Raw genomic sequence first — 24,995 nt, forward strand, 5'->3', positions numbered from 1 at the left:
CACCCTGTTGATGAATTGTCAGATGTAGTGAAGACTACTTTAAATCCACTTGCATTTTTGGACAAACAATTTGATTTGGTTATTGCTTCATTAGTTTTGATGTCTATATTTATTATTAGCTCACCACAAAATTCCTAATGTAGCCTAAAATAACCTAATAACAGACGTGGCTGATGATCTCACTCACAGTACGATTTAATAATATCAATGCGATCTAAAATAGGAGAAGGAAAGAATTAAAATTAGAACATTTTGCTATTATCAGGGTGTGAACTCACGTCAGTGACAGACGGTGTTTTCAATTCACTCCCAGCTCTCGTTTACAGATTCCCTTTACAGGAAAACGCAGTGTTCTAGAAAATATGTATGACTTATGCAATAGTGTACAGAATGATTTTTGTTTCCATTAATGATGTAACGATGACAAATGAGAATGTCCCTTTCAGTAAAACCACAGTTGAAGACTATAGATTCTGTGAGACTAAAGACATGTAGATTCTGTGAGAATGATATAGAGAGACAGTTTATCTTTTTGTCTAGTGTATTTGTGAGTTTTTCTTATGATTTTATAACACAAATCAACCGACTGGTTGAGTTTATTTGCATTTTGTTATTAGACACTTTTTATATTTGTTTTTATTAGTTTTAAATTAAGTGACGTGCATCTTCTTTTACATAGCTAAAATAAAACAATACGTCTTGAGCTTATTAGCCATTTAGGCTTACAAATATCAAGCAGTATCCCAAAAATCCCCAAAAAATAATACAATAATCTTCGGTGGATCAAATAGAATTTAGAGTAAAAATTTGATCAAATTTAAACATCTTTAAAAATAGTAGTAAGCAAAAAAATTGCTGCTCTGAAATAAATATACACTATTTGACTAATGTTTTAGGAACAACAAATATTAACTTGACCTCTAGATGATCATTTGGTATTAGAAGTGGCTTATATGAAAGGCAAAGGCCTCTAGATTACGCTCATTTTACCAAAATAAAACATGATCATGCCTTGATTTTTAATAATTAAATTAGGACACTAAGGTCTGACTTTGCTTAAACAAAAGTCTTGTCACTGAACAGAAATAATGTACAGTATAGAATATAAAGTCATGCTGCAGTGGAAAAAGAATGAATATTGCGTAAGACTCCCATGAGCTTGGAGGACTACATCCATACATCTCTGCAATGACTCAAATAACTTATTAATAAAGTCATCTGGAATGGAAAAGAAAGCGTTCTTGCAGGGACTACTAGAGCTCAACAAGATTCCAAAAAAACTCAATAATGTTCAGATCTTGTGACTGGGCTGGCCAATCCTTGAGCACCTTGACCTTAGGAGCTTTGATGTGGAGGCTGAAGTATGAGAAGACAAAGTAAACTAAAGCCCTGTGCTTTACTAAAAAGATTAAAGCTTTTAAATCTAGGTTTGAACTGCAAGAGTGTGTCTGAGCCTTGGACATTATCAGGAAGGCTATTGCAGAGTTTAGGAGCCATGAATGAGAAGGCCCGGCCTCCTTTAGTAGACTTTGCTATTCTGGGTACTACTAGAAGCCTTGAGTTTAAATCTTAAAGAGCGAGTTGGTTTGTAGCAAGACAGGAGGTTGGTAAGATAAACAGGAGCTAGATTATTACATTTTTAAAAAAAGCAATATTTTATAATCAATACAGAGCTTTTAAATTACACTGAGCATGTGTGTATAGTGAATGTATATACACGTAAAAAACACAACTTTAATAAATGACAAGTGTTTTCAAAAGTTATTTATTGAACAAGCAGCACTGTTACAAACATGTATACGATTCCTTTGACACTGTATAAAATGTACCAAAAATTACTTCAGATAAACCATCTGTCTGCAAAAAGCAAGAAAAAAAATACTTAGAATCATTGATGATATGTACAAACATCCCTTTTGCACACCAGTAACCTTGGTCTTAGCAGATCTGCTGATATTGTAGAAATGAGATGAAACAAACATGAAAATAGCTCCTTAATGGCACTAGAAATCCACTAACAATTCATTTTAGTAACACATGGTGTCTTTAAACCATGATCTCAAAAATCACTTTCACTATTAGTTTTATGCTGCATTTGTGCACACCAGTAACCTTGAACTTTTCTGATTTGCTGATATTATAGAAATGAGATCAAACAAATGTATGAAAATGGCTCCTTAATGGCACTGGAAATCGTTTTTGTTAATACATGGTGTCCTTAAACCATGATCTCAAAAATCACTTTCATTATTAGTTTTATGCTGCATTTGTGCCTTGAAAAATAGAGCGACTATATCAAAAAAAAAAAAAAAAAAAAAAACATCAGTGTTAGCAAAGTGACTATAATTATTAGTATAATATCAACCCAGGCTCATTCTGAAAACGTAGCGCTATATACATTTCTAGAGAGCGGCAAATACGCCACAGAAGGTACGTTTTTTATGCAGTTTTTGTTTTCGCAAATCCATCAAAGGCCGCTGTGGAAGCTTTTTGAGGTCTCAAATTGTCGTCGCGAGTGGCATTTGTGGATGCTGTTTTCGCGTAAATCCACCAGAGGCCACTTTGTACGCTTTTTGAGATTTCTTCACGAGTGGCATTCATGCCTGCTATTCTTGCATAAATCCACCAGAGGCCCGCTAGATACGCTTTATGAGATCTCAGATTTCTTCCACGAGTGGCATTCGCGCCTGCCGTTCTCACGTAGATCCATCAGAGGCCGATGTGTACGCTTTGAGATCTCAAACTTTTTACACGAGAGCCATTCATGCCTGCTGTTCTCGCGTACATCCACCAGAAGCCGCTGTTTCCCTTTTTAGATCTCAATTTTTTTTTGCGAGCGCCATTCACGCCTGCTGTTCTGGTGTAAATACACCAGGGGCTGCTGTTTATTCTTTTTGAGATCTCAAATTTGTATTGCAAGTGGCATTCGCGCCTGCTGTTCTCGCATAAATCCACCAGGGTCCGCCGTGTATGCTTTTTGAGATCTGACATTCCTCTTGTGAGTGGCATTTGCTCCGGCTGTTCTCACGTAAATTCACCAGAGGCCGATGTGTTTGCTTTTTGGGATCTCAAATTTTTTACGTGAGAGCCATTCGCGCCTGCTGTTCCCTTGTGAATACACCAGAGGCCGCTGTCAACTGACTGACTGACAGATCGACTGACCCACCCTCCTCCTTCCGGAAACCCAACCAATAGTTTTAAAAAGCAATCCACTAAAAGAAAGGCCCTCACCTGATTTTTATCATGTTTTTAGATCTTATCACATTTTCACCCGGTTACTTATTTGTTTATTACATTTTTTGGCTTCTGCTTTTCTCTTACCAGTTTTATGAAATCATTCTTCTCTGGACTTTAAGCCGGTTGTCGTGGTTAACTCCTCTATAGGTCTCTGCCGCTGTACAAGGCAAGCTAACTGGACAAACTGTTACCAGCAGAAAAGCTATTCATATGAAGGTAAGCGGTGGTAAGTGCGAAATTTTCAGAATGAGCCTGTGTTGTATAATATTCTGTATAATGCTAGTGTTTATGTTTTAGCAGTTCAACCAAAAAACATTGACCTTATCTGTAACAGCGATAAAATATATTTCTGCATTTATTAGTGATTGTGCTTACGAAATACAACCAGCAACTTTTCAATATAATTTTAAATGATATTTTTGGGGTTTCTCACCAATCAAGAGGTTAAATAATGATTGTTTCAGAGCACTTTTCCTCAATTTGTGCATTCATTTGTGCTTTGTAGTGAATAACAAAATGAGACTTTAAGGCCACACTGGATCTGGGCATGTTTTTGCATCAAGCAAAAAGGCAGAAGTGACAAAGCAAGTGTCAGAATCAACGCTTTCATTTGTCAGACGGTTGCGCAAGAAAAATGTTCTTAATCAACCTGTGGATCAATTGACGAACGTTGCTAGAACTTAAACTTACTCATCCTTCCAACTCTTATCAGTCTGTGAGCAAATGAAAGCAAATCAAGGGACATTGATAAACTTCACAGATTCTTTCGTCTACACGCACTATATATGACTTTAGAGCTGCGAAGCTGTCAAAACAGGATTCTTAAGAAAGGGTGAATCTCACAAAAAAAAAATCCGTCACATTTCCTTAAAAATATATAACAAAATAATAACATTAATGATGATGATAAATATATATATATATATATATATATATATATATATATATATATATATATATATATATATATATATATATATATATATATATATATATATATATATATATATATATATATATATATATATATATATAACAGTTCTGTCTGGCTCTCGAATCTGATTGGCTGATAGCTGTGATATATTTAAATAATATCAGCACCCGTACAGCCTCTTTACCCTTTGTGTATTACTCAACTACATACATACATATTTATATACACAATTATGTCGTCAAACAGTTGTATAAACGCAATATCACACAAGTAGCAGTGCGATTTGGCTGTATATCGGCACTGGTGGGGGCACTAAGCACAACGCAACGCCTCCCGCCAGTGCCGATATACAGCCATATCGCACTGCTATTCGTGTGATATTGCTCTCATATATATATATATATATATGTCTAAATTTTGCTTAATTATAACGTTTTAAAGAAATAATAACAAACTAAACGCTGAAATATTCCTTAAATTACAATGGTTTGTATTTTAAAATGATTTTTAAAATGTTATATACTTAAAATTTATAAGTGTGTGTGTGTGTTTATATGGCATTATAACATGGTTATAGGTCATCAATAATTTGTCAAATTGACTTTGTTAAATATTTATTTAATTTTGGGTCAGAATTCCTCTCATTTGACTCTCACCACTTTAATACAGTAATTTTGCACTGTAAAACGAATACTGAAGTGCAATTACTATGATGTTTGTTTTGAGGTAATGTGAAAAAATATTTAAATTTATACTAAAGACTTAATTTCATTTTCTTTATGCAAAACATGACCTTAAACTCCATCCAAATCCATTTATTAAATATAAAATATGATTAGATACATTTTGTGAGATGCACCCCAGTAAGCTATAGGTGTAAACAGCTGCCATTTGGCTTTTAAGCAAACAAAAGTAATCATAACAGCATGACTTTTTCAAAAGTGATCCGACTATGTCTCCATCAGGAACTGTGTTTTTCTAAGTGCAATATTCGGTAACACTTTATTTTGATGGTCCAATTAGTAGACTGTCTGCTTAATATCTGCTGATACTGCTCCTTCAACAAACATTTAACTGACTATAAGAAACTTTGCAGGTGCATGTCATTTACACTAACCCTAACCCCAAGCCCAACCTAACATTCTCCTTATAATATATTGAGAATTAGTAGATGCAATGTAACTTAAATTCAACAAACAGACCATCAAAATAAAGTGACCCAATGTTTTAATGACACCAAATGCTATGACAAATAAAAGTTCCTTTTGTTTGACCTTAAACTGGCTTATTCGAGAAACAAAACCCTGATTTTAGACAACACTGGAAGACATTTTTGTGCAATACTTAGTGTAATGATATCTGCAGGAAACGGAAACTTTCCCGTTATGAATTACAGGACATCAATTTGCGTTTAACTACCCCTGCAATAATGGAATAAAAAACAATAAACTTCTCATTTTAAATCAGAAAAGTGCTTTAAGTATTCAGGCATTAAAACGCCACATCAACATCCTTACAAAAATCAGTCATGTAAATATTTAAATTCTTAGAAATGGGATTTAACCAGCACTGCCTTTCCTTCAAAAACAAAAAGCCAAAAAAAAAAAAAAAAAAGAAAAGAAAAATGAAAAGAAAACGAAAAAAGCCACTGATTTCAGAGTTAAGGCCTTTGAAGCCTCACTCTCGAATGCTGTGACTGAAGCACCTTAGGTTATAGAATAATACTGTGTGTTAGTGGCTCATGTAAGATCTACCATCCATTGTGAAGGTCTTTTTCTGTCCTCAACTGGACATTTCCTTTCTCTGAGTCTGAAGCATCTCCATCACGCTCGTAATGTCTTCTTCTGGCACCTGAGAACAAAAAGGTTCAGGTCTATCAATTTTCACATAATCAGGTCTGTCAAGTCACATAATGGTTTGTCATTTGATTGAATGAATTAAAGTGCTGGGCGAACGCTATTTCATGCATTCAGAGCTTTGGTGCGCAAGCATGAGTAATGTGCGTATAATTCGATTGTTCGTTCTGATGTGTTCCTCGAACAGTTCGATAATAAAATGAAATGTCCATACCTTTGAAAATAAAATATTCGATTTATTGTCCATTTCATCAAAAGTAAACATCAAAATAAACAAACCATTCTTAACTCTATCACAAACAAAATGTTCGTTTGACCTTCTTTCTAGCCCCCAGTTGAGGTCTGCGCAGGACAAATTTATTATTATTTTTCTGCTCCCGTAAGGTTTAAAAACGCATAAGTTTTGCTATGGTTACGCCTTCAGTCCACACTACCCCAGCGTTTTCAAGCCCTAAAAAAAAAAACGGAGCTTTTTGGAAATGCTGAAAAGGCCATTTTCATTTTAAAAAGTTGCTGCTCCGTGTCAGTGTGAATGGGGGAAAATGGAGACGTGTCTGCAGACATTACGCCTGTTTCACACCGCAAGCGTCAGCGGCGCGTGAGCAGAGCGTGAGCAGTGCGTGTGTTTTCGGCGTCCATGTTAACAGATTAGAGCTTTCATACCGCACGCAGCAGCAGCGCGTCAGTGCGAGGCGTGAGCGTCGCCGAAGCAGCAGTGCAGCGATAGTTTCGGCGCTGGGTCTATTTTTGACGCGCTGCTCACGCTCAATTAAAGTGACAGTGCATTGAGAATGACCAAAACACATTGAATGACAGTAAAAACTAGCAATTTTACCCAATAAATGCATTAATAATGTCAAATGGTTTATATATAGTCATTCAAATGAACTTAAAACGATTAAAAACGGCAACAAACATTTATTTAGGCCCGAACTACAAAACCAAATGTAAAACTATTTTACTATCAGTTTTGCTTAAGTTGCACACTAGTGTTGTAGAAGAGGGGAAATGGAATATTTACGGGATTTGTAGTCCATAGCGAAGTGTATTGTAGGTAGTGTAGTTCGACACGCATGCTGGATTATGTGAGCTCGCTGTGTTCTGTGCAGCTGAGCAGAGGAAGAAAGTTTTAATCGGCTTTGTTTTATGTTCACTCGAATTATTCCTACCGGGAGCTGTTTGCACTGTGAATAAACTGTTATTCTGAACAAACTGTTATTCTGCCGCTGGACATCACTGAAGCGGAGAAAGTAATACTAGTTTGATCATGTATAAATATCATTATAACTATATTGTATAAATATTATTATAACTAGGTCTACAGCAACCTGATAATCAAAAAACAAATGACATGAAATCACAGGCGATTGTCCTCTGACTGTAGACACTTCTCATATAAGTTAGCTTGAGAAGCATACAGTACTATTTGATCTATAAAATTTGTAAAATAAACATTTGCAGGTTAAAGAAACAGCATAGGAGGGGCCTTGGTGCAGATGAAAAGTTTAAAAAGTGTATTTGTATATAGAGAGACATGGATAACTAGATAAAATAGACAGAGATAGGTTGATCTCTGCAGCAGCTGCCGAAGAGCTGCGCGCTGCAGACGCAGCTGGTGTGAAAGGCAAATGCCTGCGTGCTGCTACTGCTCGACATACGCGCTGCTCACGCTCTGCTCACGCGCCGCTGACGCTTGCGGTGTGAAACCGGCGTTAGCCTATCTGATTGGGTTTTTTCTCAATATTAAATACACAAAGTTCAGTCTTACGCCCTTTCCTTAAGTTCAGACAGCGCAAGTTTGATAAGGAAAACAAACTCCAGAGGACACATCAGGTAAAAACAGTATAATATAGAACCTCATTCGCATCACCCTGGCTACATTGTGTCACTTTCTTAACAATAAAATGAAAACATGATATAAGGAACTGTCTGTTTTCATATTGATATTAACTTAGCAGACACTAAAAATGTTGAAGCGTCGTGTAGCAACAGTATAGATCCTTAAAGAACCTGCGCAGCTCTTACCTGGGGAACTGTGCTCAAAGCACACGCTGACTGCCTGGAGCTCAGACGTGCTCATACAGCAAGATGCAGAACATACCACAGTGTGTGCGGTCACGTGATGTGCGTTTTCACATAGTGTAGACTGATATCTTTTCAGAAACGCTAGGTGATATGTCAGTGTGGACGTGTATCATTTTCATTCTAAAACAATTTCATTATATTCAGTCTGTTCACCCTCTGCCAGCTTAGAATAATTTTCTACCAGACCTAACCGTTCCCAATAAATTTATCTGGTTTCCAAAATCTCATGTTCAAATTGGGTACTACCAAAAGAAAGAGATAACAGATAAAACTGTAGGTTGTGCAAGGCCCCTATGTGACTGCCAAAGGGTAAAACTTTGAGGCATCACCACATCGTGCAAAGGGTATTTTTGTTTCCATTTGAGTCTATGACTCATGAAAAAGACTCCCATACATGCCTGATGTGGGTTTCCAAACAGTAAACTGACCATTTTCTAATGCAAGTCGAATGACAGAAATTGATTGCAAGTTGAAGGACAGTTGATAAAGCCCGCTCTGATCACCGTTATGCAGATGATGCGCGCACAGACTGTGTGGGGGAAAAAAAGCATGTGCAGAAAGCACTGGTCATGCGTTCATCATGTGTAACAGTCGGGAGCACTGGCTGTACCGGTGCTCAATAAGAATGAGGAAATCACTGATATGCTGTTCAGAAATAAGGTTGGGACTCGAGAACGCTATATTGTTAGCCCTCCCGCTCCCATTTAAATGACAGAGTTACTGACTGCTACCGCATTTTATATGGAACGCAGACCTCTACCATCCAGGTCATCGCTAGAAGAGCATAAATACATTATACACCATCAAGTGGTGTAAATGAAAAATACAACAAAAAAGGCTCCTACAGCTAAAATAAAAAATAATAATAATAATGGACTTTTGCAAAAATCTTACTTTTTGGGTGGTAAAATGTTTTGTGCTTTATTTTCCCAAGCCTGGCTCTTGGTAATGCAAACAAATGTGGTGAAAATGCTTTATGGGCACTCCTCCTGAAAAAGTGTGCGTATGACCAGCATGAGAGCGAGACCCCGCAAAAGTGCTTGCCGAGGACAAGTTTTTAACATCATATACTGTATACCTGGTAAAGGGAAGAAAAATCAATTAAAGGAAAAAAAGAAAATGTGAAAAAAAAAAAAAAAACTGGGTTGTTTCTGTTAGGCTCCAAATGCTACAAATCTCTTTTTACAAATTACTTTTATTTTTTCAAGCTTTGATCTTTGACAAGAACGTCACTGGTTTTTCACTGGTTCGACAGCAGTCATTGTAGGAGGGCAGATTTGAATTTAGAAGCTGATTAAAGATCTACTAAACGTTCCATTTACAATAGTGTGACCGTAATCTCCAGGGACCAGCCTGGACTGATCAGACTTCTGCGATTGAATACATCAAAGAGTTACGACTTGTTCCATCGATTAATTTACAGCGATAACACAGGATGGAGTCAATCTCTGAGCGGAAGCTGCCACAATTGCGCAATGTTGACTTGCACAATATTGACACCCATGGGCGCTCAATTTCTTTTTCAGAGAAAATCGAAAATCTATATACAGTTTAATTCAGAATTATTAGCCCCCTTGTTTATTTTTTCCCCCCAACGGAGAGCAAATTTTTTCAAAACATTTCTAAACATAATAATTTTAATAATTAATTTCTAATGACTGATTTATTTTATCTTTGCTGTCATGACAGTACACAATATTTTACCAGATATTTTTCAAGACACTTCTATACAGCTTAAAGTGACATTTAAAGGCTTAACTAGGTTAATTAGGTTAACTAGGCAGGTTAGGGTAATTAGGCAAGTTATTGTATAACGATGGTTTGTTCTTTAGACTATCGAAAGAAAATAGCTTAAAGGGGCTAATAATTTTGACCTTAAAATGGATCTTTAAAAATTTAAAATAGCTTTTATTTTATCCGAAATAAAATTAATAAGACTTTCTCCAGAAGAAAAAATATTATCAGACCTACTGTGAAAATTTCCTTGCTCTGTTAAACACTATTTTGGAAATATTTAAAAAAGAAAAAAAATCCAAATCCAAGGGGGGCTAATAATTCTGACTTACTGTATATATTTTGAAAGTATTTTAAACAAACTAAAGCATTTTCAGAGATAGGTGGATGCAGTACTAATCCAAGATTAATATGAGATTGGTGAAAGTGAACACAATAAATCTATAAATCATTAACCTTGACATCAAAATCAGTTTTTATACATTTTCGAATATTATCTTTCATGCAGTGTGTAATATAGTTGTTAGTAAAAGTAAAAGGACTGCAAACTTTCAAGAAATAAAGTGCATGACAAATAAAGTTATTGCAAATTGATGCTCAAAAAAAACAGTCTTTATGAGGATACTTGCATTTTTACAACAAATAAAATGATAGCAGGAATGCAAAATACAAATTACATTTACTAGAACTAGAGATGCATCAGTTGACCAGCCAGGTTTGTTTTTGTTCCCGATTAATCGCTGGCATCCCTATGTGACACAGAATCACAAGCATGATTATGTCCCTTTCAAATATGCAGTGCATGTGAAGGGTGTCACATGCTGTCAGCTGAACACACGCGCCGGTATGAAGCTTTTTTTTTGCAGGATGGGAGTAGACAGACATGTCTCATGAGCTGATTCATGAGTATGACATGATGCATGTTTGAATGCATGGAACATTTCATTTTTCATATTCCTGTGGTGTCAAGCAGCTTTTTCAACTTGCTGCCTTTATTATGTATTTAATGGGGGCCTATTATGCCCCCCTTTTTACAAGATGTAAAATAAGTCTTTGGTGTCCCTAGAGAGTGTATATGAAGTTTGAGCTCAAAATACCACACAAATATTTTTTTTTATAACAATAACATAATACAAAAGTCTTGTCATCGATCCCAGTTGTACGAGCAGCAAATAATAACTTGACTTCTAGTTGATCATTTGGAAAAGTGGAAGCAGATTTTTCTGATCAATCATCTGTTGATCTGCAACCCAATCATCACAAATACTATAGAAGACCTATTGGAGGCTGTATGGACCTTCAAAGTTTGGTGAAGAAAAAAATCATGGTTTGGGGTTACATTCAGTTTGGGGGTGTGCGAGAGGTCTAAAGAGTGGATGGCAACATCAACAGCCTGAGGTATCAAGACATGTGCTGCCCATTACATTACAAATCACAGGAGAGGGGAAATTCTTCAGCAGGATAGCGCTCCTTTTCATACTTCAGCCCACATCAAAGATCCTGAAAGCAAAGAATGTCAAGGTATTCCAGGATTGGCCAGCCCAGTCACCAGACATAAACATTATTGAGTTTGTCTCGGGTAAGAAGGAGGAGGCATTGAAAATGAATCCAAGGAATCTTGATGAACTCTGGGAGTCCTGCAAGAACGCTTTCTTTGCCATTCCAGATGACTTTATTAGTAAGTTATTTGAGTCACTGCAGAGATGTGTGGAAGCTAGGGATGTAACGGTATCAGAATGTCACGGTATGATAATACTTCGGTATGAATGGCACGGTATGGTATTTATTGAATAATTTACAGGAAAAACTAAACTAATGAAAAGACTTGAAAAAAGTGCCAAAAGTGTTTATTTACCTTAGCACTGAACATCAATGACATACAAATTAGCCATCTATCTGTAAATTTCGAAACAGGAACTTCAATTTTTCAATTTTAATATCAAAAAACTATTAAACCATATATAAAAAATAAAGTTTCAATTTAGTATTGTTGAAAACTCATCACATTCAACATTTAATCACTCACTCACTTAGACAGAGATGGGTTTTTTATATTCTATACTGAACAATATTTCTGTTAAGTGTCAAAGCTTTTCTCTAAGCAAAGTCAGACCTTACTGTACTAATTAAAGAATTCAAAATCAAGGTATGATCATGTTTTATTTTGGTAAAATAAGCGTAATCTAGAGGCCTTTGCCCTTCATATAAGCTACTTCTGATACCAAATGATCAACTAGAAGTCAAGTTATTATTTGTTGTTCCTAAAACTTAAATAGGCGACAGGACTTTTGTCAGGTAGTGTGTAACAAGTGAATTTGTTTGCTGTTTTGGCTACACTGACCAGCCCTAGAGAGATGTTGTAATAGAGCATAATTCAGTATTACTCAAAGAGCGTTTATGACCTAGGTTAACAAACTAATAGGGAACCACATACAGTTTTTGCTAAAACACAAGTGGTTTCTGGGAAAAGAGAAAAACATGGATAGTAGATCATCAGATGTCACATGAAAAATAAGTCATAAATGTAAAAAAAAGAAAAAAAAGAAAAAAAAGAAAAAAAAAAGACATGTACAGACATCAGAGTCAGATCAGACCATCAGTCCTCCCTTTGTTTACTCATACATGCATGTACCAATAATAATAATAATAATAATAATAATAATAATAAACAAAGTAAACGCTCTGGTCATGTGACAATTTGCACTAACCATGACACATCTGTGCATATTTAATTGAGACCCTTTTTTTTCGATATCTGAAGAAAACACACCAGTTTTAGAGCTTTTTATAGAGCTAAATCAAAAACTTTTTTACAGTCAATATTGAGACCAATGCGGTTAAATGGGTTCATAAATAAACCCAAACAGGGTGATCAGAATCTTTAATTAACTTAGAGCACTAACAACATGTATTTATTTTACATTATACTGGCCACTCTGATCTGTCATTGAAAAACCAAATGAATTGACATGTAGACAAGGTAAAAATAACCATAGAATTACTAATATATAAAGTAGTAAGACTTACCAGAGCATGATCGAAGCTGAAGGTGCTAATATAATACGCTGATATATCACTGTCAGCAAGAGGCTGCGAGATCTGAGCAACTATTCCACATTCATCTGGAAAAGGAGACACAGAGAGTCAATAACTGAGATCAATCTGGCTTTCTGATTTAATATGTAGTGTCTGTTCATCAGTCACTCGGATAAACAGATTTCTCTGCTGTCTGGATTAGTAACTGGATTGGACATTTATCCATTTATAGCACGGAGAGAAAATGTAAACTTGGCACATAAACGTTGGCTATCTTGGTAAGGACTAGAACCAGTGGCGCTCTTGCTGTGAGGCAACAGTGCTAACCACTGGGCCACCGTGCCACCCATGTAGGAAAGGAGGAGTAGGGGATTCTTCAAAATGAAGATGGCTGTTATTAGGAACTTAGGGTATTTACAGTGGCTTAGGGATCGTCTGATTGGTGGATCATAAATTGAATAATGCAGGGCCGGCTGAAAGCAATCATGAGCATGTGATCCTCTCGAAATTAGTTTATAAATAAACTTCACGAAGAGTAGCATTAGATATGGAGTGTAAACGCTGAAGATATTTTTATTATATTGCTCTCTTTTATTTGGCACTACTTGAAATTCTCTTTCCCCTTTAATAACACACATTAAATGATTTATTTTTCTTTTGTGAAATTTTTACTTATACATAATATTTTTGCTGCTTGACTTCTTTTCACTTTTGTAAATAAATTTACTTGGTTTGTAGTGAATTGGTGACTAAGTAGCAAAACGACAACCAAATAATGGAGAAATGAGTCGTATAAAAATTTGACCTCTTTAACCCCTAGAGCTAAACTTTAAAGTCATAACAGTAAGGTAGAAGTTGGGTTTAGGGCAGGATTAGAGATGCAGAATAATATCATACTTTATAACTACTAATAAAAAAAGTTCATATCTTAACAATAGGCTGGTAATAAGCCAGTAGTTAATAGCACGAATTGTGACCCAAACTAAAAGTGTTACCAAACAAATTATTAGAAGAGAATTCAATCACAATTAAAAACAAAAATTCTGCATTGCAAATATGTTTTTTTTATTCAGTTCATGACGCATGTATTTGCAATGCATTACAGGATTGCTGTAGGATACCCGTGTTTAATTTAATGACAGGAAATGAACTCTTACTGCTTCGGAACAAGTGCAGGATGAGTAAATAATGACAAGTCTTTAATTTATGGGTGTAAATGTGATTTCTGACCCTGACAGACATCCCAACTGATTCATTTAAAGATCCTGCAAAATATGCATCACCGTTTCCATAAAAACGACTGATTTTGAAAGCTCTTCATAGTCAGCAACTGTGTGTCATCCAAAAAGTGCTCAATATTTGAAACTCAAGCGACTCAGAAATGACTACGAATAGTCCAGGGACTCCTAATCCTTTGTCATTCAAGCCCATTTGACAAAAAAATAAATTTAATCAAAGCCTGCCCTGAGATTCATAGAAGGTACTATGTCAATATTACAAAACTCATTCATAGTCACAGGTCTGTAATGTTGTATAATAAACTCCATGTCTTTTAATAAAAGGGTTTCATTCTGATTCAAAAGTTTTAATGCTGTTCACCTTTTAAAGTTTAACACGATAAAAATGCTAGGTTTCACACAATTTCTTTCATGTTGCCACAACACAAATCAATTAGGTTAGCATTAATTATTAATACAATTATATAATAAAACTATTAACAAATTTAAGCGAATTAAACATAACTAAATTAAGCTGTCCCCAAAAAGCCTTAACAGTTGTGTTGTTTCAACTAATTTTAAATACGTAGTTTGAACAAGCGGCAAGTATCTTTTTTTGAGTGATTAAAGCTTGTATTAATGTTAATAAATATTATATTATGACTTTAAAATGACATTTTGATGCTGCACTATGATTCTTAAAGGAACACTCCACATTTTGTAAAAATATGCTCATTTTACAACTCCCCTAAACAGCTGAGTTTGACCATTTTTTAATCCATTCAGTCGATCTCTGGGTCTGGCAGAAAGCACTTTTAGCTTAGCTTAGCATAAACCATTAAATTGGATTAGACCATTAGCATCTCGCTTAAAATTCAATAATGTTACAATTTATAGCTTTAGTCTTCTGTAGTTATGCATGTATACCACATTTAGTTTTTCTTCTTCAGAAAAGATAAAAATGTCGCATTAAATATAATAATCATTTTTGCTTTATAACAATAACAATAATAATAATAATAATAATAATAATAATAGAAATAGTAATAATTTCGCAATAAACTAAATGTTTTTTTTTTCATTTTTATGACCCCACTAACTTATCTTTTCATCAATTTAGAAACCCTAATTTTGTAAACCATGGCGTAAGATTTCAACGAATTAAATAAACAAGATGTATTTTAATTTCAACTATTAGAAAATAAATACAAAATCTGTACTACAAATAGAATTGTAAAACCTAGAATACAATATTTGAATTACTGTTACTGTGCGTTCACACCAAAGGCAGTGAGAGCATCAAAGTTCACTTTGACCGCCTTAGCCAGACAACATTGTCTGCCTTTTGCTTAGCAGACGAGAGCTTCAAAATTCGGTACACTGATTTCATTTTTTAAGTGGCCGTTGCAGCAACTCAGTTACATTCCTGTGTTTCCCGCATAAAAACATGCTTTTTAGCATGAAAATGTTGATCAAATGAATTTAACAATGGAAGATCAAGTTGTTGCATCTGGAGTGTCTTTGCACCACTTATTCAATGCGTGTCCATGTCTGAAACATTCTAAATACTGTTTTGTACAGTCGTTACAGTTAGCATGAGATTTCTGCATTTTTATAGAAAAAAACAAACAAACACATTAATGCACATCAGGAATTGCCAGTAATTCCTTTTAATGCGTCTCTGTAAGACAATATCGTATATAGTTGGAAATCCAGCGACCCATATAATCAAACCCGTTAGAACAACTGTGGTCAGAACCAAAGTTCACAGGACTGTTTTGTCTCGACTCTTCTCAAGCAGCTCATTACCATAAAGTTGACTTGATCTCAACTCTCCTCGACACCCACACCAACGAACGCACCATGCCACTGCTCGATGTTTATCAACGCCAGCTCCCATTAAAAATGAATATTTGCTTTGACGATCTCGCCATTTTTGGTGTGAACACACAGTTAGCATACTAATAATGAAATTAGAATATTTAATTAAGCAGTTCACAAATATTCAACCGTTTGCCTAAAAATGCTAATTTAATAATACCATTATTTACTCATTCTTCAGAGCATCTTCTTTTTGTGAAAGAACAAAGAAACACACACAGGTTTGGAACAAGTGAAGAATGTCAATGGCTGCTTTTTTCCCTCCCAACATACTTCAGAATACACTGAAAAACTTATTCAAAGATGATTCCTTGGATTTACATTTTTATATTTATATTTTATATATTTATATTTTATATTTATATTTTTTATAAGGTAAGTGATTGTAAACTATTTATTTGGGCTGATTTTAAACAAACGAATTAAGCTGAACATCAATTTAATTTGTTTAAATTCAACCCATATAAATTGTTTGCAACAACTTTGAATTTTTTTTTTTAATGCTTCTTGTTTTGTGTTTGACAAAAGCAGACAAAATCATGAAAATGTACAACCACCAGAGTGAGTGTAAAGTAAACGACAATTTCATTTTTGGGTAAGCTATCCCTTTAAGTGAAACTATTTTTAAATGATGACATATGTTGCCTTTGAATGTAGAACAGAAATAAATGAATAAATAAATAAAAAGAAAAAAACAATGTATCTCACCGAATCCAAGAGGCTGCCCTCCTATTCTCACCATTCTCCAGAGCTCACCAGAGGAGCTGGTGAACAGAAGATCAGCTGGGAATCTGACACACAGACACACACAATTAGGCATGGGACAAAAACCATTTTTAAGGTATACCGTGGATAAGAAAAGTCAAGTTTTTAAAACCGCCAAAAAAATTTTTTAATAACTTTTCTAAGGTATGTGTAAGATTTTTTATCTACATTTTTTAGGACAACATCTCCAGCAGAAAAGATATCCAAAGATGCCATTTTAAAGTGTAAAGAAAGCTGTGTTTTTGAAACAAATAAGAACAGCAGAAGTCAATGATTCATTTTCATTATTCAGCCTGACATGTTTACTGCCCCAAAGTATTTTAAGTGTTTCTCAAAAAAAAAATATATATATATATTGTGTTCAAAAGGGGAAAAAGTTTATAATTTTAACCCAGACATTTAAAAAGAATATGTTTTAGAGCAGTATTCACAATACCGTCAAACCGTGAAACCATTATATTTTTATCCAAGGTTATCATACTGTCAGAATCTTCAACCGAGCCATGCCTACACACAATTATATATTTCTCAGACTGAATAGTGAAACATATAATGCTTTGATAATCTGTTGGTGGCTCTGTGAGGATCATACTGTTTTTTGTCCATTCATTTGTTTGATTTTGTGTGTGTGTGTGTGTGTGTGTGTGTACGTGTGTGCGTTTTAACTACTTATCAGCAGCATTGGCTATATTCTTGGCAACAGTGTTAATAAATGTTTAATAAATATTTTACACAACAGAAGATTTTCTTTAACATCCACTATAGAAAAAATTACAAAAGTACAAATGACAACAAAACTAATAAAAGCCAATACAAGAACTTTCAATTTAGTCAGTCATGCATATTCTAAAATTGCTCCAGAAGACACTTTTTCAAATACAAGTATTAAATCTTAATATATCCATACACATATAATAATGTTTTTTAGTCAAATTATTTTTTATGACCAATTGGTTTCTCTTGTCCAGTCAAGAAATATGAGTGGGCGGGTCTTTGAGTGGTAAATCTTGTTTTTACAACCTGGCTGTGTCTATGTGAAGGTCTTACTGTCTCTGTGCGTCTGTGTCCATCACTAAAGACACATATCCGTCAATCAGAGAGAAAGAGAAGAACTTGATGCACTCCATGTCTTGGTCAACACTGGCGCCCTCTTTAGGACTGCAGAAGAAAAACAGAAAGAAAAAAGACAGATGAAAACAGATTGCACGTACCATGATCTAAACCAGAGATGCCCAAAGTAGGGCCTGTGGGCCAAAGTTGGCCTATTGTAACCTTTTATTTGGCCCACCATGCCATCCCAAGAGAGTGAGAAGGATGTAAAGGATTTGGGTGAATGCCTTTAAAAGAGATCATCATTTTTAATTTGACGAAACCTTTTTTTGTTTGTTTTATTGTTTGATGAATGTATCCGCTTGTTAAGTGATGACGTGTTGGTGACGTATGTATACTGTTTCCGGGTCCAAGCCGCCATTCATCTGAGTGGAGAAATCATTCGTTTATGATCACGTTTTATTCCTATCACACATTAAAAGTTAATTTTATATAAAATCATAGTGTACACAACAATCTCTGGGCTTGCTGCATCACAAATACCAAAAATTTAACAATATATAAAAAAAATTATTACTTTCTGGCCATTGGATATTAGGCATGGACATATATACTGTAATCGTGATTTTCGAAAGCATTAAATCACTTTGTAAACATTTATTATTACCATTTCATGAGTCTCCCCATTCAGTTGAATAAAGCGCTTGGACCCGGAAGCCGCTTCGCGTGACGTCACACTTAACAAGCGGATTGTAAACGTTTCACTTAAATGTTGTAAATAAGTCAGATTTTAAAAAATGTAAATAACGTCACTCGATGGATTATGCAGACGACATCAGTAAGCAAATCAAGCGTAACTCCATTCTGTTATAAATGTAATAGTTTTTACTGTAATAAGTTTATTAAAAATTTAATGCAATAAAAATATGCTGCATTAGTTAATATAAAGCAATGTTTTCTAGCTATTTTTAAATATTATTAAATAAATAAGGAAATTACCTATGGCAACTGCTGAATGTTTACCTTCAGCCCACTGGCCTTAATCAAGTTTGGTTTTTGGCCCTTCATAAGAAAAGTTTGGGCACCCCTGATCAACACACACACACACATTAACTGACTTTGTGGTTTCTTTGAATATGTCTGCATTTATCATTTAAAATAAAAAGTTTTTCATATATTTGTATACCTTTTTAATTTCGGTGTTTCATCTTAGGTCATAGAAAGTAGGTACTCTTTTGTGACCATTTAACCCTCTGGGGTCGAAGACCGCGTATGTGCGTTTTGACCTGTGGTGGCGTCAAACTGCTGAAATGAACTTAAATAACACTTTCAGTTTTGATCGTACAGATAAGATCAATACATCAATTGAATCTGTTATGTGTCTACTTTTTGTTGTGTACACTCACAACAACAACAAACGTCTTTGCTTTTGCAAAATAAGGAAAACAAACAGTGTACGCATTCTGTCTTTTCTCTCTCCGTGATCTGCTTTTAGAAACGCGTCGGTAAAATGCACTAAAACTCCACAAATACAAAACACAAAGAGATGAGAAATGTGCACAAATGTTCTCTGTGTGTTTCGTGGCCTTGTTTCAGTGACTTCAAAATTTTAGTTTTTCACTAACCACGCATAAACGTTTCTTTCTCAAAAACACAAACACATACAAACATGCTGCTTCGGTATTATTGTAGCCCAACTTGTGCTGTTTACAGTGTTATCACACTTTAGCCATTTATATGTTTTTAAGATACTGAAAACAACACAGATGTCAGTGCATGTCAAAACTTCTCCAGAGCCCCAAAACACCCTCAGACCCCAGAGGGTTAAATGAATTCAATAAAATTAAATTTTACACAACAAAAGCAATCAAATGCAGACTACCTCTGTAAGTAGTCAAAAGAGGACAGGATCAAAACATTTTCAGACGCCTTTTCCTTTATTATTCCTTATTCTCTCTCCATTGAAGAAGATATTTTGAAGAAGTTTGGTCCTGTTACTAGAGACTTCTATAGTGTTTGTTTTTCCTACTATACAAGTTAAGAGTTTTCAGCTTTCTTCAAAATATCTTCTTTTGCAATCAAATGCTGAAAAAACTCAAAGTTTTGGGTGAACTACTGTATCACAAAATTTTAAAAGCAGAAAAGTTGTGCAATCACTTTCAATGTATGAAAGTGATTTAATTCAAAAAACCTCTTGCTGGCAGTAAATGACAGCGCTGACTTGCTTTTGTTGCTGCCAAACAATACTCAAAGCAGTGAAAAGATCACCAATGCACGGATCAGCACTTTTCATACCTGTTCGAGTAAAACAGAACGTCTATGAGGGTGGTTGCGATTGCTGGCAGAGTGTCCGGATCCAAACTCATTACGCAAAAATGATTCTCCGGGATCAACACTGGATGAACAGTTGCATGTGGAACTGAATGAACACAAAGACAAACTAGATTTAATATTCACGTTGGAATACTAGCATTTGTTAAGTGTACAAGCTGTTATTAAACCAAGCTGGGGGCAATGAATAGGTGCTTTAGTGCCATGTAGTTACAGGAATTAATAGGAACCATCAGGGCTGGACTGGGACAGAGCGGGCCACTACATTCAATCAAAATGGTCCCTATCTGTACACGCCCTTGAATATGTTTACCAACTCCCATTCTAGAAAAGCACAAAAGCCATATATAGGAAATAGTGAAAGTTGACAAATTAAATGCTTAAAAAATTTTATTTATTATTATAATAAAATTATAATCCACACTGGAAGTCCGTCTTGTGTGCGCCTGTGTGTTTTGAGGGAGCCTACATTAAATAATGAACATAACAAAAACTGCCTGCTGATGCACACAGTTAATGTTGATTACCAAAATAAAGATAAATAATAAAAGCAGTGTCAGACAGAGACCCTTAAAACATATTTAACTCAACAATAAAACATCAAACATAGTTTAAAGACGGTAGTCAATCAAATAAACTTCTTTAAAAAAATGCAACAAATATTTGTTTGGGCCCGAACTACATAACTAAATGTAAACAATAGTACTAGTTTTGCTTAAGTTGCACACTAGTTTTATCATATGTAAATATCATTATAACCATTTTGTATAAATGTTATTGTAACTATAAACCTACATCATGCTTACGATCAAAAACAAAATGTCATGATATCTCATCATCATGCGAATGTCAATAAAGAAAAGAACCAATGGGCTGCAGATTATGTCACATGGGCCGGTCTGTTTGGAATAAGAAACATCTTACTTTTAGATCGTCACAGCATCGCCAATCAATTAGGCAGAAATAAACGTCAGTCTGCTAAGTGTTTTATGGGCCTATGAGATCATAACAAGATGATCAGCCCGGCCCAAAAAGTACGTCGGCTCAGCGGGAAACTGCCCGGTATGCCAGATGGCCAGTTCGCCTCTGGGAACCATCCACCAGTTCTCAAAAAACTTCACCTATTTATCCCTGGCCAACAGCGAATGCTACATTTTTGGGTTCGCTCACTCAAAAATGAAAATGATGTTATTAATTAATCATTAATTACTGCATTCATTCATCTTGAGATTGAAACAACAGATACAGTAAATCTGAGTGCTCTCATGCTCTGTAGACAGAGACGGTTCAGAGGCTTTTTTTTTTTTTTTTTTTTGAGTTAGCTTTTGCAAAACTTATCCAAGCCTGAACAAAAATGCCTTGGCAAAATTTCATGACTTTTCCAGGTTTTTCAGGGCCGTATGAACACTGAATATATATTTTATCCATTTCTCACTGTGGTGAGGGGGCGTGGCCGAGAGCCGTGGGAACGGAGTGAGGCCACCGCGTAAGTGGATACACCTGCGGTGCGCACCTGCCTCGAATCCCACGGAAGGAGCTCTGGACCATAAAAGGAGGAATGATGGCAGAGGAAGCCGAGAGAGGACCGGGCCCGGGCATATTGTTTTACTTTTGCTTTCAGTTTGACGGCAGTCTCCGTAAGGATTTGCCATCCGTTTGTTTTGGTTTAGACGGCAGTCTCCTGCGTCGGTTCTCCGCCTCCTTCTTCCCGGCGGCAAAAGGGCCGTAAACTTCATTACACTCACCCTCTCTGCCGTTCCTCTGCAGACCATTGCAGGAGTCCTGACTGTGAACAGGCACTGATTCTCCTCCCTCCTCTCGGAAAATATTAAACTCTTCCACCAGAGTCTCCACCACCACAGACAGGTCTTTCTCTCGCACCTACAACACAGACATTTCAGTGTGTTAATAAAATACCATTATCATGCTCACACTTTAGTTTAAGATACATTCACATTAACAAACCATTAACTAAGATTTTTAGCTCAGAAACACTCTGATTTGCTGCATATCAATAGTTAGTAAGGTTGAAGTTGTGTTTAGTTATTGGATATGATTAAGGATGTAGAAACAGATCAGTATAAGTACTAATAAACAGCCAATATCTTATTAATAGATACATAATAAGTGAGGGTATTAGTGACAATCTGTACTTAATCTAAAAATGGTGGTAACACTTTAGTTTAAAGGTGCAGTAGGTGATTGTCTTCAGAAACATTATTTGTTGTGCTGGTTTGAAAGTCTCTTCACATTTCAATTGTAATGATTAAAGTTAATGATCTAAAAGTATTTATAAGGGTTTCTGCAGATATCATAATGTCAAATTTAAAACTTTTAAAGACCTTTTCAAGACCATTAAGTATAACATTTATGATCTATATCACAACATCAAAAACACGCACACACATAAAGAGAAATGCAAAAATCACAAAACTAGTGGTAAAATAAATGTATTCAAATTGAACAGTACTAAAGACAGGTTAGATGCATCATTGAACTACAGGAAAATACAAACAAACATCTTAAGGCTGATTTATACTTTCACCAGGCACCACATCACGCAACTTCACTGACTGCGCTTAAAAGGACGAGGCTCTTTAAAACGACAGAGCCGGTCAAAAGAAAACCATGGTAAAGTCAGACAGATAAACAGAGAAGTAAGAAGTTTCCGGAACTATACTTCACATCATTAATATTGTTCAAGATTCTTAAATTAATTTTTTTTCATTATTTTTTATTCATTATTACATTTATTATTTCTTTATTTATTATAATTTTTAAAATCAAAATTTGATTTTAAATTTGAATTTTATTTGATCACTTGCTTTTGTTCATATCTTGGACAGTTTTACCTGTTAAAGTTAAATATTATTGACTACAGAACTTGAGTTGCTCTACAAGTATAAATTTTTATTATGGAAAGAATAAAAGCAACAAAAAAAAGTACACTTTCTAAAAAATACTGATGTTTTATTTTATTTTATTTTGTCCACTCAAGTCACACATTACTGTCTGGTTAGTTTCTGTTGTATACTTATAAGCTAAAAAGGCAATAATGATCCAACATTCCAGACCATTATCACCAATAAAGCCTAGTAAAACAAGGCATCAGTATATTGTAAACCGAAAAATTCTAATATTCTATTCCAGTTATCAAAGAAATAATTCGTTTTTTTAATTATAGTTTTGTAACTATTACTTTTTTTAAATCAAAACTTTAATATATACACCAGTGTAAAACCTATAAATGGTTTAAAAACATATTCTATAATTGTGTACCTGGGTCTAAACTTTTGCCATGACCTCTTTTGGCTTTAAAAAACTCATCCCTTAGGTTTTTCTTAACTTTAACAAAAACTTACTTCCTTTCCCACAGCGGTTGCAGTTTTGTCTGTACAGTCGTACCCATTTGAGACATTTTCATCTCAAATCAAATGCGGCGCCACGTGAACTAGGCTCTATTCTCTATTCTGTGTGCGCCGCCAGCCGCACATCACATCACACATGACATCACATTCGACACACGCACTGAGTTCAATAACGGAAAGCTGATTGGCTATTGCATGTTGGTCTCATTTGTAGTTATACCACAAATTACATTTGGACTAGAGAAATAAAGAACTACAACACCACAAAAACTAAGCAACAACAACAAAAAAGAATTTAAATGATCACTATGCTATTGTGCCAACAAAATTTAAGACTTTTTAAAGGCCTAAAAATTTTGATTTTTAAATTTTAGACTTACTTTAAGGCCCAGCAGAAACCCTGATAAATAAATAAATAAATATATATATATATATATATATATATATATATATATATATATATATATATATATATATATATATATATATATATATATATATATATATATATATATATATATATTTATTTATTTATTTATCTATTTATTTATTTATTTATTTACTTAGTGATTGTCACTGGTTAAGGCATAATACTTAAATTAAAGAATAAAAAATTAAATATTAAATTAAATATTTTAAATTAAATATTGTTGGGCCGACAAATTCCCATAATTCCGATAAGTAGCCCAAACTTGTCTGTTTTAGAGTCAGAATTACTGGCCTCCCTGAATATTTTTTGCTAAATACATTACTAAACATAATAGTTTTAATAAGTCATTTCTAATAACTGATTTATTTTATCTTTGCCATGATGACAGTAAATAATAATTTTACTAGATATTTTTCAAGACACTTCTATACAGCTTAAAGTGCAAATTAAAGGCTTAACATTGTAAAACAGTGGTTCTGTAGACAATGGGGGAAAATGCTTAAGGGGCTGATATTGACCTTAAATGGTTTTACAAAAATTAAAAACTGCTTTTATTCTAGCTGAAATAAAACAAATAAAACTTTCTCCAGAAGAAAAAAATATTAAGGAAATAGTGTGAAAATTCCTTGCTCTGTTAAACATCATTTGGGAAATATCAGAAAAAAAAGAAGAAGAAATTCACAGGATGGCCAATAATTTTGACTTCAACTGTATATTTTCTTTAAAAGAAAACAGGTTGGAAAACAAGTATCTAAGGAAAATGCATTTTAGATTTTTATACAAATAACGTATTACAATTTTCATTATTAATAAACCATTAAATTAGATTTTTAGCTCAATACACAAGTAACTGTTTGTCTAGTTGCTTATTATTAATTAGTAAGGTAGTAGTTGGGTTTAGGCATTGAGTAGGATTAAGGATATAGAAAAAGATCAGTATAATTATTGTAATAGTACAAATAAACAGCCAATATCTTGACATATAAATAGGCAGGTAATAGGCTAGCAGTTAGTAGTAACAATTTGTAATTAAACTATAAAGTGTAACCATTATTCTTAGACAGCACCACC

At 34.6% G+C, this 24,995-nt stretch overlaps 1 protein-coding gene across 1 annotated transcript in view; it reads right to left on the minus strand.

The window, feature by feature from the left end:
• Positions 1 to 1,749: 1,749 nt before the first annotated feature.
• castor1 (cytosolic arginine sensor for mTORC1 subunit 1) overlaps positions 1,750 to 24,995 on the minus strand; it is a 49,253-nt gene continuing 26,007 nt past the window's right edge. The window contains 7 exon segments of the mRNA NM_001020815.2: positions 1,750 to 4,191; positions 4,272 to 6,022; positions 12,874 to 12,968; positions 16,689 to 16,771; positions 17,793 to 17,903; positions 20,091 to 20,214; positions 21,872 to 22,007. Of these exon segments, the coding sequence (NP_001018651.2) occupies positions 5,954 to 6,022; positions 12,874 to 12,968; positions 16,689 to 16,771; positions 17,793 to 17,903; positions 20,091 to 20,214; positions 21,872 to 22,007 (618 nt within the window). The 3' untranslated portion in view covers positions 1,750 to 4,191; positions 4,272 to 5,953.

Source organism: Danio rerio, chromosome 5, assembly GCF_049306965.1.
Source record: "Danio rerio strain Tuebingen ecotype United States chromosome 5, GRCz12tu, whole genome shotgun sequence".
Classification (NCBI taxonomy): Eukaryota; Metazoa; Chordata; class Actinopteri; order Cypriniformes; family Danionidae; genus Danio; species Danio rerio.